Consider the following 16,729-nt stretch of genomic DNA (forward strand, 5'->3'; position numbering starts at 1 on the left):
TCATAAAAGACTTCAAAGAGTCGTACAAACATCTACACAACAAGTCAATAGAGTTCCATCGTATAGATTTAAATCTTTGAAGATCATTTGACAAGACTATAGAAAGAACAGGGATGTACCTTGTATATGACTGAAATTCTAATTAACAATTTCTTTTTGGGGGTGACTTATAAAAAAACTTGGACTTCTGACATTATTTTTGAACGAAAGTTCATAATTTTGTGCCATACGAAATCGCATTTTGAAAAAAGTTCAAGAAGTCATAACCCTAGTATGCATATGAGATTTTTTGTGCCTTATTGGGATTGAGAGGTTTGCGAATTTATAGGGAGACTTGGCGGGGAATCTTAACTACATTCTTCTAGAGGCTGATGGGCCTTAAACTGATCGGGTAAATGAAATTCAATAAAGGTTTTTTTATATCTCCTTTTATGAAAATGTTCTACGTTATGGACCCAGATATTAATGAAATAATAATTTCTCTTATTTCTTTTTATGAAGAATTATCAGTAAATGTTATTACCCCAGAGGTAATGCCGGGTCCGGGAAAGTATTAGGGGAGACTGAGCCGACATATGTGACAATTATTCAACATGGGCTGAACCCCGCTACTGATATAAATATATGTGCTCGGTATACTAAGCAGTCCAGACACCCAATTGGTGAGCTACAGGCAGTGAGGAGAGAGTCATTTCTGTTTTTACAGGCCTGTTCATCAAACATACGTAATTTGCGTGAAAAGAAGAATATCGGGTCATTGAAGTATATTTTTTTTATTGTGGGGCAGAATTGTTTTTAATTTATATAATTGGCTACAAATTATTATCTAGTTAGTTATGTTATAATTAATTTGATGCTAATAATAACATAACTTACGACAATAATAAACTGTGACTATTAACAAATAGTTACCGTTAATAAAATGAAAACATTTCATTCATTTATTTGTTTATTTTTACCTTAACAATGGTAAGAGAACGAAAGGAAAAGAAATTTTTAAGCAAACGAATTGGTGATGAAGAAAGCAGTTTCAATGTATCTTGAACGAAGCATTTTTTAATCAACTGTTGCTATGAAGCTTAAAAATCCTAACTCAACACTATCAAGGTATGTACCCTTTAGTCATCATAGAAATTTAACAATTTAATGCTGCTCTATTGAATTGAATTGGTCTCATTGCAGATACGTACTAAAACTACTCTTCAGATCCAAGAATGATTCACACAGATTTTTAGGGAAGAAAATTAAGAACAATTATCAGATTATTTGAAGACTGCAGCACGACTACACCATAGACTGTCTTCCATGCTCACGAAAAAAATAGCACTTGAGATTGCTCAGAGAAATGAAAGGAAACAGCCGTCTTGGATCAGAAAAAATAAGCCAGTAGTATTGGTTTTACCGTTTTATAAGGTGACATCCTTTAATTATCCTTTGGAAACCAGAGGCAACCTCACATGCAAAGGCGATGGGCTTCATTAGAACGGTGGTGAGTGAATTTTTTCGATCCATCAGGATTCTATTTGAGACACGTATTATCCGCCAGAATGTACATAACGTTGACGAAAGTTTTTTCAATACTGTTCAACTTCAAGGAAAATTTAGAGGCCCCAAATGTGAAAAACAATAAGGTATAACATATATAATAACAACTCCTCTGAAAAGGGACCTTAGTTTCGTTGTGTTCCATTATAAGTGCTCAGGGTAATTCAGTTTTACATTTTTTGTCTTTCCTAGAGTAAAGTTACTCCTTTGAATGCTGTAGAAGTGTCCCATAGGGTCAGTGGAGGTCGAGAACTCTTCTGGTTGAATGAAATCGGATTTATTTATACTGGTTTACAAAATTTCATAAAACATAAAACATGTTAATTTTCAACAATCACGAATCACATATTTCCCTCGATTCGATAGTTAGCAAAAATATTTGGGGGAATAATGTTCACTTTGCCTACTCACTGCTGTTACAAACTGCAGCCATTAGATGAATATGTGTTCGGCCCTTTGAAAAAATGATATAGTGATGATGGCCGCGAATGGCATTGAAACCACTCAGGAGAGAGAATAACTATTTACGACGTGGCTGTGCTAGTGGGTATTGCATGTGCAAAGGCATTTACACCTTCTAATATTATTTGTGGGTTCAGTTCAACTGGGATATGTCGCGTTAAGCCAAAGACTTTAATTCCCCAGGAACTGTCACAGATCAGTTTGTTACATCTTTAGAATTTCATTTATGTTCCGTGGAGGATCTTGAAAGTCCAGGATCATCCTGGAATGAAATCTTCATTTTAGAGAACAGAGTCAACCCCTTTGGAAATATGTCCTTCATCAAAATCTAATCGAACGATATCTAATAGAACTAGACAGAAGAAAAGATCGGAGACTCTAACGGATAATACAGTGACAAAGTGATGGAAATTGATTACAATCCAAGGGAAGCGAGAAAAAAACATTCAACTCATGAGAAAACGTTAACAAATGAACAGAAGGTGATAATGTCAAGAAAGTAAAAAGGTTTGCATTGTAATCGACTACAAAAATAAAATGCAAATGGAGGAATTAGCCAGAGTTTTAAAAGAAAGTGACCAAGGTTACAAAAAAAATTGCGCACTGAGAATGACCAATAAAATAATTTTATTTTGGTAAAATAACATTGTGTTTAATGATTTACACTTTATTATTTCATGACTATAAATTTTGTGTTTGTTAAAGCATCTCGTTTCAAAATTTCTGTTAATTTCCATTTCCATCTCTTTCTAACCTATTGATGTAAATTTTGTATTTCTGCACTGAATTATATAATATTTTATTTTATTGACTACCCGTGCACTGTCTCATTCCGCCCCAATCTGAGGCAGAGTGGGACACATTTTAACAAAGAATAAACTTTGAATTAATCTAAGAAATAATGAAACTAAAGAGATAATGAAACTAAGAATTCAGTTATTGTAAGTTATTTCAATTACTTTCGGAATTGTTTATACATATCGGGTGAGCCAGGCCAAAAAAATTATGAATTTTGTTAAATAAAACTCAAGGTAAAATTTTATTTCATCAATCAATTTGAAAGGAATAGATATTTTCAAAATACAATACCAAACGGCTGTCATTGAAGTATCGGAAAAGAGGTGCATAACAAATTCTGGAAATGTTATGGATTCAGCGAGCCAATTTTTGTATCGTCACAAAAATCGTTAACCACCCATATAGTTCCAATGACCTTATCGCGTCGCGACTAATCCAACTCCCGACGCACGGAGAGGAACCCTGCCGCGCGATTGAAATATCAATGTAATTTCCGGCGTCACAAACGTATTTAAAACATAACTGTATAAATAACTCAAGAAACCTTCGATAAATACTCTCATATAAGTTAATCCGCGTGACTTTGCCGAAAACCCATTTGAAACTTTATCTAAATGTAAAACTTTGTCGAAAAACAGCATCCGACATTTTGTAGCTACACGGTAAGGGTTTATCAATGATATTCTTTAAGATTACGGAAAATTAAAGAAAAAATATCATGGAAACAGATTATGTGGTTTTATTATTCCGCGAGAATCCACTTATAACTACACAATCTCCTTTCTTTGGAATATTTTCAGAGAAAATTGAAGACGGGTGATTTTATGGAAACTTGTACACTTTTGACCCACTGTATGTCAGTATCCGGTAATGCCATTGCCAAATGAAGTACTTATCCCTAAATGTTAATCATATTTGAGTATATCTGCGAATTTTCAAGCCTATAACTCAAAAAAAGTCAATTTGGTATTTTGCCCTGCTTTTTTCGATTTCCGCCCGGCCAGATTTCTTCGTTTATACTGATCCCTATTCTAAAGTCTTCCTCAGGATTTTTATCGTAACGCATAAGTTTGCAAAACACCTCTGAGACAATAGGGAGCATAAATGGTGATAGTATTCCAGATGTTGGTATGACATATTTGGTTGAAAATGTGTGATTTATTTTAAAATAAATTTCAATTTTGAAGTGCAGATATTTATCAGGAAAACACTATTTTAAATATTAATTATCTTTTGAACATGAAAGCACTTATAGCTTGATGGAAATAAACGTGTTTTTTAACCCTTATCATACTTGAACGTACATTATTGATCTAAGTTAGTGATTTCCACAAAAGGTTAAATATTTCGTTTCTCAAGTATCAAGAGCCATTTTGGGAATATGTCACTAGAAGTGATACGCAATATAATCTCTCAAAATATTCCAGAGCGTTGGTAAAGATCAATTCTTATCAAGAGCTTTTCTATACATTCCATTTATTTCCCTTGAATTTGTCTTATCTTAAGTGTTTTTTTTTGTCGCTTCATTTATCTTTATCATACCCTCTATTTCTTCTCACTTGTATTTGGAATTATAAAACCTCTCGCTATGTCATATGATCGCCGGACATATTTTATTGACCTGATCCTATCTTAACCATGGCCATTAATTCGTCTCTTATAGTTAAAACGGTGGATATTCACAAATGTAAATGCCCTGGGTATTTAAGTACCTTAAAAAGAAGAATTTTCTACAGTGGATCCTGGATAATTCGAAATTTTTTAATTCAAATTTTTTTTTATTTCTCTAGGTCCCTAGCATTTTGTATTTAAAAATGCGAAACAAATCACAAATAATTCGAATTTAATTTTTTACAATTCGAATCATAATTGTGTCAAATTAAGGTATAAATTATAAGGTATAAATATTCTGTTAATCAATAAATTACGAATTCAATTTTTCAATCTCATTGGTTATTATGATTATATTGCTGATCATTATGCTATGGCATCTTGTTTGTACGTCTACGATTACAGTTAAGTTGGTAATGCAAAGCAGGATCAGATGTTGCTGAGGACAATTTAAGGTTAGAATAAAAATTTTACTTCAATTTATTTCGCGGTTTGATATAATAAATACTCCTGTTCTATGTTACTTTAATCTTACAGTAGGCGTTAATCAAATTATTTATATTTCCAGATTGTCATTTAAAAAAAAGGATTTTTTTTTGGAAATATATATTTTATTGTTTTCGACCTATTTATTAGTTCGAAATTTTGGACAGTTCGAAGTATTTAACTGGTCCCTTGATGTTATCCAAGTTCCACTGTATCACTAATAATAATTAAGAATAATTATAGTTTGAACTTTCCTACCCTGACCTTGCAATTATTGCACTTTCCATAGTTTTCGATTGCAAAGACAAATATCGGAATTATGACCATCGTCTCATGATAATCAACAATAATATCTATTTAATTTACCGAGATAAACTATTTGGAAAATTATTACGATATGAATACGATGAAAGATTTCGTTTTGTATTCCCATTAAACATCATAAGTTACTAAGTTTAAATGTAAAACATCACGGAATAGGATATTTATCGAACAATTCAATGAAATATACTAAATAAAAAAGTGTATTTTTATTGAATATGAGTATTACAGGGGCAGAATGGGGAGGGGAGTGAAGAATATGGGGCATAACAGGCATCAGTCCATACTATTCATAGAACAGTATCATTTGACTCAGAAAATGAAATAATAAGCGAGTGTCCGTAAGGATTTTTGCACCCCCTCTTGACTGTAACGGTGTGTTGAGGGAACACGTTGTCGACGACTCCTTTAGCCTAGCATTCCGACGACTCGCATTTAGTTCATTCCATGTTTCCAGTCCTTACTGAAATCATCGAAAGAGGTTTATCACTCTTCGAGACTCCATTATGGATGGAAATCGATTTTCTCCGTTTTGATTGAAGTTGCTGGGCGGTCGTGTCTGATATTTAAGCCTTGACGGGCACTGGAAGGTGGTCTCCTTCGGCATGGAACCCAGTTTCGTCAGCGTAGTATCGGACGGTGAGCAGTTTGCCATCAGGGCCAGGGTACGAGAAGGATCCTTCAACCGCTTGTGCCTCCTGATCCTTGACGCCAGCATTCTTCAGGTATCCCTTTTCCTGCACAGTTATACCGTTGGCGGTCTCGTAACTGGAATCAAAATACATATCCATCTCAGATTAAGGCTTTACTGTAAGGGGACTAGTTCTATTTTGCTTGAATTCTTTTGTTTTTTCTGAAGTAGTACCTTTGTATCAATTTTAATATCATCGTCGGATTTTCAAGAAAAATATTTAGAACCTTGTCGAAAATTTATCTGTATAACTAATGCAAAAAATTAGGAATATTCATACTTTAAAATTGATCACTTCTATAAACAATCAAATTTTCTGCGATACACAAATTGAAAATTTCAGTATGCTACTTTATTTATCAGAGCAATCAACACAAAATAGACGCTTCAAGGAGGAGTTATTATTTCCCCACAAGGGATAAGTATGATGAGAGATGAGTTCAGAATGTCATCATTTTTAAATACTAGAATATGTGTTGCGAGAGAAACCTTTTTAATTGACTGGGATTTATCGAGGAAATCTGACATATGCTCTTTCAATGTTTGAAACCGCTAAATGCTTATCGTGAATGAAGGTTGCGTCCAGCGGTTGAAAAATATGATTATTTAATTTGACAGATGTTAAATCTGTTTGTGGTCAAGGTAAAAAAGTTGTTGTAATTGTAGTGGCACCTCATAGTATATTACATACATGATTCCGGTAATAAAGGTTTATTCCTGTTTCCTGAAAGCTGTGCAGCTAGTCTTGCTTCATTCTCAAGTATAACATTTATTGGCAATTTTCAACTCTATTCTTTGAATCTTTAGACACATTGGCATGGGAAATTATTTGGAAGCTATGTTCTTCGTAAAAACGAAGAGGAAAGAGAACTGATAGATCTTTGTCACACTGCTTAAATATATTAAGCATGCTAAATATTAAATAACTCTTGTTGCTCTTAATTTGAACAGAAAGTTTTTTTGCACTGTAATTTTATGTCCGAGCTATAATTTGGTGGCATTTGGCAAGGATAATAGATTATAATCTTATGTTACTTGGCCACCTTCACCTAATCGTAATAAATCATCAGGGAATAAAACATTTTGCTCTGGAAATGCCTTTTCATTCACAATTATGGTTTTCGGTTATAAGCATTGATATATTTTAGATAACATTCAACTAAGTTTATTTTATGAAAATCACACATTCGTGTGTTAGGCATGACAAAAAACTTCAACATTCTATTATCAAGTAAATTCTATATTGAATTGTATTGCCACTGAAGTCGCGCTACTTATGTATTATTTCAGTAGTTCCGCCAACTTTGATGGGATTTTCTTTTAGAAATCTTAATTTTGGCTTAATTTACCTAATTATAATAACAGAAAACTCGAAAGATAGCACCATAAAGTTTCAGGATGTACCTGTACTGGAAGGTTCCGTCGAAGCCTACATCCTGCGCCTGCCTCACAATGGGGATGATGTTGGGTGCGGGTCCACGGGCGGCGGCTGCGGCAACGGGGAGTGGTGGAGGGACTGCGGGACGGAAGCGTTGAGCGGGTGAGGCTGCACCTCCCCTCCCCTTGAAAAACTGAGCGTTAGCCACCGTGGCGACGAATAAAAGAAGAAGCTGTGGGAAGAGAAGATTCGTTAAGCATTCTGTAAATGGAAGCTGCAGATTGGCTCGAGTTGTTACGTACTAGTATATCATATGAAAAGGCATTAATATTTGTAAAAGGAGGCGCAGATATCCTTCCGGGTTCCGCGTCTACTCATCCTCTAGATAACAGTGTTGCCGGATTCACAGCAGGCATTTTTGGGTTTGAATTATTCCAGTATGCGATGGGCAACCTGCAGTCATAACTGCTTCTGCTGACTCACTATCCGGAAGCCTCCATAAATATTCGTAAAAGTAATATCAGCGGGCGTGACTTGGTGAAAAGTCTTTATCGTAGGAGTTAAAGTAATAAAAACATTCGGTGGTTTCGTTTCTGTGTAACATTTTCAAGGTGAGGAGTAGAGGTTAAAAACTTAAGCAGAAGACGGAGTAAATTAGTTGGCCACATTATGAGACTGATGAAAACAATCGTAGAAAGACTGTTGTAAGGGAAGAAGGGTAAGGGATGGCCCTGAATTAGTTACAGAGGACAGGTTACTACGGATATAAAAGAGAATAAATGCGTCGCTATGAAAAGGCTTGCGGATAGCAGAAAGGAATGGAAAAATCTATGTCAAACCATTCTTAGGATTGTTGACTAATGATGATGATGATGAGTAGAGTTTTGGTCTCGTTTATGATGGTAAAAATGCATAGTTTTGTAGCTATTTTGCATATCATTTGTACTAAAATATATTTAAATATTAACATCGGAGAATAGAATTTAGCTGCAAAGGTTGAGCCGATTCCATGCGTCGATTCTTGTATTAATGGAATATCTATAAGGAAAAGAGTTAGTGTGGTGGCTAGAGTGTTGGCTTTTCAACCCGTGGGCTCGGGTTTAAATCGCAACGGTGGCAGATAATTTTCAGAGATTGCCTGATCCCTGCTTAAATTTTGTGTGGTAAGTGGCCTGAAATTTCCTTGGGTAGCACGCGGCTTGCCAATACTTAATATTTTGTTGTCAATTTCTGCTTATTGGAAAAGTATACATTTAATTCAATCAGTAGTGTATTTCACTTCTATGATTCTTTTGCACAAATTAATCATTGCCCGCCCGTTAAAGTATTGAAATGACAATATATTAAAAATAATAGCATGGGAACAGGCATTAACGCTGCTAGGATTTTGAAAGGGGGGGACTTGTTTAACAGAGATTTCAGGGCCCTTCCTAGATCTATGGTCTGGGGAAAATTTTGTGATTATTTATGTCCAAAACGTGATTTTTAGGACTCAAAAGCAGTAATTTTTACGAGTATGTATTAAAGTAAAGTATAAAATATATACATACGTAAAATAAAGTAAAAAAGGCTCAAGGGGAGGTTGTAACAAGGAAACCCCCCCGCCGTGGCTACGCCACTGGGGATAGGTGTCCCTGGGTAGGGGTGCCTGGATACGCAATGGGGGGACTGAATGAAAAATCCCTGAATGGAAAAATAGTGATAGCTTGAGAATGCGATACAGTTAGTGGTTGGGATTGTCGGACCAGTTTTGCTTACCACTGCCTTCATGGTGGTGTGGATGATATCCTTCGGTGCCTGGGAGATGTAAGGAGATCCTCGTCAAGGAATTGAAATGCGTGCTCATCAAAGATCGTGGTCACCTTTTATACCGCGTCGTGAGGGGTGGGGTGAGAAGCCACGGTTGGACACCCGAAGGGAGAAGAGAAGGGAATCTTGGCGCTTCGGAACAGGGGCGGAGTGGATGCAAGGCAATGGAAGGGGATGAGTCCACGTTTGGGTGTCTTGTCACGTGACGTGAAGAGCCGTTCGTCCCACATGTGGAAGGGTTGGGAGACTCTGGACATTATGGACGAGGATGAGTCTCGGTGGATGGGGTGGTAATTGGAATGCGGAGAAGGGACTTGCTTGAAACGAACGTTTTCGATGGCTGCAGGCATTGGGATGGAGGGGTGCAAAAGGAGGCTGTGAGCGCCTTATAGGTCAGTGGAGGTGTGCGAAGTCGCCAGACTGTGTGTTTGTGTGCGAATATGTGGGGGAAAATTGGCGGGGACTCTTCTCTAGACGGAGGCTGATGAGGCATCCGGAGGGCGATCGTGAGTGCGCTCCCGCGCAGATGTCCCTATCAGCTGTGATTGAGCGTTTGGATGCCGGGGAAACGCCGCAATGGAATTTCTGCGGGAAAATCGGAAAAAAGGCATACTAAATTCATTAACGGGGATCGGGTTTGTGTGGTGGCTAGAGTGTTGGCTTCACACCCTGTGGGCTCGGGCTCAAATCCCGGCGGTGGCAGAAAATTTTCAGAGACTGCCCGATCCCTGCTTGAATGTTGTGTGGAGGACATTTCAAGCGCAATACTCCGTCCGTCGGATGGGACGTTAAGCCGTGGTCCCCTTGGCGCCTTTCGTTAAGAGCAGGCTGATACCGACGCCGGGTTTCTCTCCGCCCTTCCTTACCTACCCTTCCCTCACGGCGTTAATGACCTAAGCTGTCGGTCACCTCCTTCAAATACCATACCAAATTCACTAACTACTACTAAATTAACTAATAAAACCACTAACTTCTAAATTTTACCCCAAAAAGTTTGTAGTTACTCCAGGTCTCTGCAACAGCTATTGAAAAATTCCGTTAAAATATGCGATTGATTGAAGCTAGATAGCAAAGAATGTGAACACCTAGACCTGTAGACTGGGTTATACGACGGAGAGCCGTTTTTCTATGGATAAAATCAAAATGTATAATTGAATTTCTGTGGGAAATAGACTAACTGTTCCGGGATTAGAACCGCCAATGCAAAAATGGAAAAATAAATTTGTTAATTGATACTAAACTTTACCCCAAATATGCGTAGCAAGGTTTTCGGCCGCACCCCATTTCCAACCCGTTTCGTAACCCGTTTCGGCTCTACCCCAAATAGTTACTCCGAGTCACTGGTACGACTAATGGAACAGTCCCCTACAGGATGTGTATATCCCTTTAACGCCGGAATACTTTTTTTCCTCCGATTTTTTTCCTCTTTTCAGGGATTGATCGCTATTTACTTAAAAACATATATCCCAAATATTATAGAAGTATGTGCAGCGGTTTCATGAAAATGACCTGTGTCCATATGATCACGCTAGGCGGATACCGTAGCAGTAGCATCTCCGCTCGCGTAATTCAACTCTTCGAATAATCACTGCATTTTTCTTGTTCCCCGGATAAAGTCTTTGAAAAATATAAAACATATCAATTTTGAAGTCATATTTATTTGTTCTTCTGGACAAAGGATTTATGGTATTAACAAATTAAGCCATGTATATATAATAAATAAATGTCATATGGCCATGGCAAATTAGCATATGTCAAAAAGGCATAAACGTAATGTGAACAGCAAAGAAATTCATTTTTTGTGAAAGTTTGCAAAAAACATGGTACATAAAGCCCTAAGCCACATTTCACACATTGGGTACGAATAGTACTTTGGCAATATTCACCTGCACAGCGTCGTCGATTGCATGGTTCAATCAAATGACCAATACCTACCGTCGAGGCGAATTTCATCACTTACTCGGACGTGGATACTACTATTCCTTGATATCAAAGGCCGCCCTACACTAATAGGAGGGTTTTTGTATTTTGTCAGATACACTTGGACGATGCTGCGACGAAACTGTAATTGTGACAGCGTTTTTCCTGGTTTCTTATGAAGAACCCACGCATTGTTCAATGACACATCCACTAGCCACGTGAATATGCACCACCACCACTTTTTACCTCTTATCCCTATTCTGTTGTAGGACACATTCTTCGTCCATTTGACTGCAAAATTAGGAAATTAATTTATTCATCATCAAAAAACAACTCGAAATTTTCAGTAGGCGACTTCTCACCAATGTCACAATAATTTGCGTCCGGAAATAATGAATTTTTTACACAGAGATCTTCATCTTTCCAAGTAGTCAACACTCGTTTCACTTTCGTCCTCTTTGAGTTTACCCGTTTGTCATTCGTCTCAAGTCCTTCACTTTCACATTCCCCTCGTTGAGTACTCACTAATATTTCAGCACCTGCTCGAAGTTGACGACCAGACAGATTATCAATGAAGCCACCGCCATCCTCCTCCGCTGAATCTTCGTCAGATAACACGTTACTCTCTGGAGGTTCTATGTAGATACCTAAAACATCGTCCTGGTCATCTTCCAGTGCAGATAGAACTTCTGGAAGAGTCATTACTCTAAAAACAGTCGCATCGAATCAATAATCTATAAAGATTTCAATTATAATTGCCGTGGTAAATCTAAGCATACTTACCTATTAGAGTTCATTGTCTCCGATGCACGTGTATCCCACACGTCACGTTCAATATTGAATATAAAGCGAGTAATTGTATTATATCTCACCCTTTTAGTAGAAGAAAATAACGTCTGCCTCCTGAAGGGACCCACACATCAATGGCATTTCAGTCGAATCATTACACAGAGAAAAAATACGTGAAACACCTTTGTTACATTGTAAAACTCCACACTCCGGTTTCATGGCTTTCTGACTGATATTGTTACATAATAGTATTGCATGACTTATTTTATTTGTAGCTACACTGTAGAGAAGAACCTAGATATAATTTGTAGCGACGCTTCAAACGAGAATATTTTCAGATGTGAAAATGTGATCCAAAGTAGCTTCACTGCAGACACGCTAAATAATAATCGGCATACAATTCTTCACTCGCAGCCATTAAGGGAAAAGAATAACATAAAAGCCATGAAACACCAGCGCCTTACCACATTGTCACGAATGAGAAATACCTTATTACCTTTATTGAAAGAAGCGTTCGTAAGGCTGCCTTCCCCGTGGAACTCCATTGCTACGGTATCCGCCTAGCGTGATCGTACGGTCACGGGTACAATTTCTTCTAAATAATATTATTATTTACAAACATTTTATAAAAATATTATTATGTAGAGTACATTGAAGTATTCTAAGCTTATGAACCAGAATGTATCAGAATTAAAAGAAAAATGTTCTTGTGCTATGTAGTTAACTGAAGTCGTGCATTCACGCGGAGCAGTGAAGGGTAGACCACCACTTTAAGAAAGCTGTGTATCAAAAACATTCAGTTGAAAGGACTTAATATTTCGTCATTTGGACAACAAATGTATCGAGATATTGTTACCAAAAACCCACAACGAAACTTTGAGAAATGCGGAAGGGAGAGTTACGTGGAGCAAGAAATGTTTGCTGTGATCATATGAACACGCTAGGCGCTAAAGAAGTAAGATAGCAATGAACATTTCGCCTTCAGGCGAAAATAAAGAGGTAAGAGCGTTTTCTCTTTGAATATAAACTAGAGAATATTTAAAGGCAAATAGGAAAACTGCTGAGGCTTTATCATCATTTTTGAGCATACGCGGTAAGTACTATAACTGAGCGGGTTAATGAAACTGTATTAAAGTTTTTGTTCCTCTCATCATGGCATAATTCCTTTTGTTAGAGCCAGGATTTGTTGAATCAAGGGTATTTCTTAACTCAAAATATGTAAATATATTCAAGAAATGTTGTTTTCCTAGAGCTACTTTCCGTTCGGGGAAAGGATTAGCTACTTATATTGCCATGAACTCGTATGGGAAGGTACCGTCCATTTTTCGCCTCGAATTGATTGAAAAGTTGGGGACAGATCGGGAAACGAAAAAATGCACAATTCTATATTTTTAAAGTTTCCCGTAATAAAATTAATTGGTGAAGTATCCCTTTCAAATTCAAAGAGCAAAAGTTTTAAAATTGGACCTTTCTGTGTTCTAAGGACGGAACCTTATTAGTTTTCCTATTCGCCTTTCACTATCCTATTATTGTTTTTCGCTCTATAATCGCTCTCCGCTTTCAATCTTTTCTGCAAGTTGTATTTTCATTGCTATCTTCTTTATTTATGTCACATCTTGTAACGGCCGTTATTTCATTAGTTAGTCGTTGCAGTGACTCGGAGACGTTAGCGTGTGCATATACGAGGTAATGGAAAGTTTCTGTTAATAAGCACCTTTGAACTCTCGTTGGCCAATCTCTGTCTGGTTTCACCAACTTGTGTCCATCGAAATCATATTTCAATCAATCAGTTCTCCAGAGAGATTCACATTTAACGAGTTTAACGCATACGCATATGTTTCTTGCTTTGGGTAAATATGTGCTGGGATTTAAATCGTACGGTGAGTGTAGAGCCATTCTAAATGGTCATGAAGTTTCCAGTCAGGATCTAATATACTTTATTACATCTATTACGTTGTGTCATTAAGATATAATTAATCCATTGCATCATGCAGTGAAGACTTTTCGGAGAGCTTTGCTAGGTAATTATCGTATACTAGTCACTTGAGGTATAATGCCACAAAGTTTTGAAATATCGAAAGTGTTATGGTACACCTAAAAAAAACTTGTGTTGATAATATTTGTGATTGCTTCTTTGTAGTTTTTTTTTCGTTGTAGTTCGTGGAACACCTTTGTTCTGCGTAGATGCTAAATTATATTGGGGGAATTTCAATGAATTACGGTCAATTTCTCCAGCTGAAAACACTGACCAATCTGAGTCCAAGAATGAATTATTTTATGAATCTCCCGTTTGGCAATTGCTGCGTTTTCTTGGTCTACTTCCTTCACCTAATAAAAAGTTCATTGATAGCATGATATAAAAATTTGGATTTGCAGCTGATTTCATTACAAATGGGTAATGGGATTAGTCCGGTGAAAGTAGAAGTTTAGTTTTGCGTATAATCTGATTAATACGACCGTTAGGTTAATTTATGAAATCCATATTTATTTTTGATGACTGAACTCCATTTAATGAAACATCGTCCAGATACTTAGCATTTTGAGTAATTAAGGATGTCCAAATCAGATACGAGAATCATGAAACCTGCCGTAAGTGTTTCCATGAAAACCTCCCACGTTGTTGAGGGTGGAGTCAAATTCCGAAAGTAAGCGACTGTAGCTAATTTATTCACTTCTTTAAGAGTGAAATGCCACAGATTTGGGTTTTCGGAGGGGATTGTTCTCTGTTGAACCTATTGCGTGATAGAATTGATTGCTTAGCGGATTACAACGCATAGTAATCCACAGTAGTTTTATTTTTTTACATTACCAGCAACGGGAATAGTCTTTTATCCACAATGTTTTTTTTCAATATAGGGCCTAATGTCTCATTACAAGAAATAATGTAATTTAAATTTGGCTACCATCGATGAACACTGTTGTCCTACTTCAATGCAAAAACGGAAGGAATTTTCAAAGATAAGAGAAGAGAAGATACTCTGCACACCAAAAAAAGCAATTCCTCTGCATCTGTATTTTTACAGACTGTATGCATGCGAATTTCTGCATAAGAAATGAGCTCTATTGGCTGACTTATGCAAATTTTCATCAAACTTTTCATTGTATTCACTATTAAATGCTAAAACTTATATTTCCCATTAAAACCCTACAACAGTGGTATCTGACCCTTATAAATGTTAACAAGACCAATTTTGTGTTCAAATTTAAAAAAGTATGAAGCCTACCTTGGTGGCGGCGGGGTAACGTCCTCGCCTGCCAAACAAGCAGGTCGCGGGTTCGAGTCCCGCCTGGTTAGGTTTGCCCGGTTCAGGGCATGATATGCTTAAAAAATGAAGTATTTATATCGTGTTACATATTTTATGGTTTCACCTCCAGTGACTGTGGTTTGTCGACCTGGCGAGGTAATCATTCAAATGGGTATTAATGTCTATGAACTTTTTTGTCCAACATCTTCGGAGAGGAAACACATATTTAAAGGAAGTAAAAAATATAAATACCTTTCTCTTCTATTTATCTACTTTTAATTGCAAATTAATGTGTACATACTATCAGTGGTGGATCCAGGATAGGGACAAGGGGGGATAGGGATCCGAGATAGGGACCTGCTCGAATTTTAACCCCACTCAGCCCGAGTGGGGTTAAAATTCGAGCAGGAGTGGGGGTCGGAAAAAATTACCATCCTATCCACTAAAAAGTGGATACCCAAGGGGGGTGCTATAGCCCTCTTCGCCCCCACTAAATTATTCTAGTTTAAAAATAGAAAAAAACATTCAAAGCAATACTCATATTTCCAGGTGCAAGTACGGAAACTCATGCAACTGATAATCTAAAAATAGTTTATAGTACATAGTGGCCAGTAGTTTTTGGCGCCCTACTGAAATTTTTCATTGCCTGGCTATGTTGTGCTTGGTTGTTCTATACTGCAAAATTAGTTATTTTGGTATGGGATCCAACAAATATCGACCCTATATGGCCTGCAAAGTGACATTGGCGGACCTTATGGATGCATAAATGCGTAAATTTGGAAATTATAGCACCTTTCATGCATCGATTTTTACATTAAATTAATTTAGAAAAATTAACTGAACTCGCGAAAACCACAGATGCCTTTAAAAATATTTCTTTAAAAAAATTAGGGACTTTCTGGAACGGCTTAATATAGATGCCTAACATTTATAAACATATATTTGTATATGTAAAACGAGTATATCTAAACCAAATTTCATGAAACCCCGAGCCAGTGGATTGCATTTTACCATTTTTCTAGTGCGCTTAACATGGAATGAACCTGAATTTGCTGGAATTGTGAGCGTTGAGAAGGATGTAGAAGATTAATCAGACGGAAAGGAAGTGAAATTACGACATGCTTTGTATGGTTTGTGAATAGAAGTAACTTCTCATTGAGATACGGTGAAGATAGAGGGTTTCAATAGCACCGATACTAAGCGGGGATAGAATAAAAACCGTGTTTGAAGGAAAAATGTTGGGTTGGCGTGGAAAGGAGAGGAAGGAAGTAGAATTCATAGATATAATACATCTACATCAACATGCTACTGCTCGAGCCGCCTAAAAGGCGTGTGACATGGGGTGTTATAACACCAGCCATTTGCACATAAAAAGGAAACGCTCCCACGAAATTGCGACCGGCATTTATTAAAGTCCTTTATGGTTCGGGGAAAAAGGAATTCGCATATGTATCCGTTCGACACAATATCTCTCTTAATTTATCGCTTCTGTCGGACCTGGAAATATAGTGGGGCTCTAATAATATGTTCTCCGTGCTGCTCTTAAAGATATACATTCTCAATTTATAAAACAGTGTAAGCCTAGCACGCAGCCTCCGAGATTCCAGCAGCTCCCAGCCTAATTCGCTTGACAACTGGGTAACGCTGTCTGTACGCCTGTAGCAGGTTTGATGA

General features: G+C 37.1%; 1 protein-coding gene across 1 annotated transcript; it reads right to left on the reverse strand.

The window, feature by feature from the left end:
* Positions 1-5,417: 5,417 nt before the first annotated feature.
* On the reverse strand, positions 5,418-9,152 carry LOC124160985 (endocuticle structural glycoprotein SgAbd-2-like). The gene is made up of 3 exons (XM_046537121.1): positions 9,051-9,152; positions 7,319-7,524; positions 5,418-5,991 (listed from the first exon to the last, which is right to left on the reverse strand). The coding sequence occupies exons 1-3, from the start codon at positions 9,060-9,062 to the stop codon at positions 5,790-5,792; spliced, it is 420 nt and encodes a 139-aa protein (XP_046393077.1). The 5' UTR covers positions 9,063-9,152; the 3' UTR covers positions 5,418-5,789.
* Positions 9,153-16,729: the final 7,577 nt, after the last annotated feature.

Source organism: Ischnura elegans, chromosome 6 (genome assembly GCF_921293095.1).
Source record: "Ischnura elegans chromosome 6, ioIscEleg1.1, whole genome shotgun sequence".
Classification (NCBI taxonomy): domain Eukaryota; kingdom Metazoa; phylum Arthropoda; class Insecta; order Odonata; family Coenagrionidae; genus Ischnura; species Ischnura elegans.

What these genes read in the sequence shown, in the direction of transcription:
- LOC124160985 (XM_046537121.1), bottom strand. An exon ending in GACGGAACCTTCCAGTACAG is followed by an intron (nt 5,992 to 7,318) that starts GTACATCCTGAA and finishes TTTTGATTCCAG; the next exon opens with TTACGAGACCGCCAACGGTA.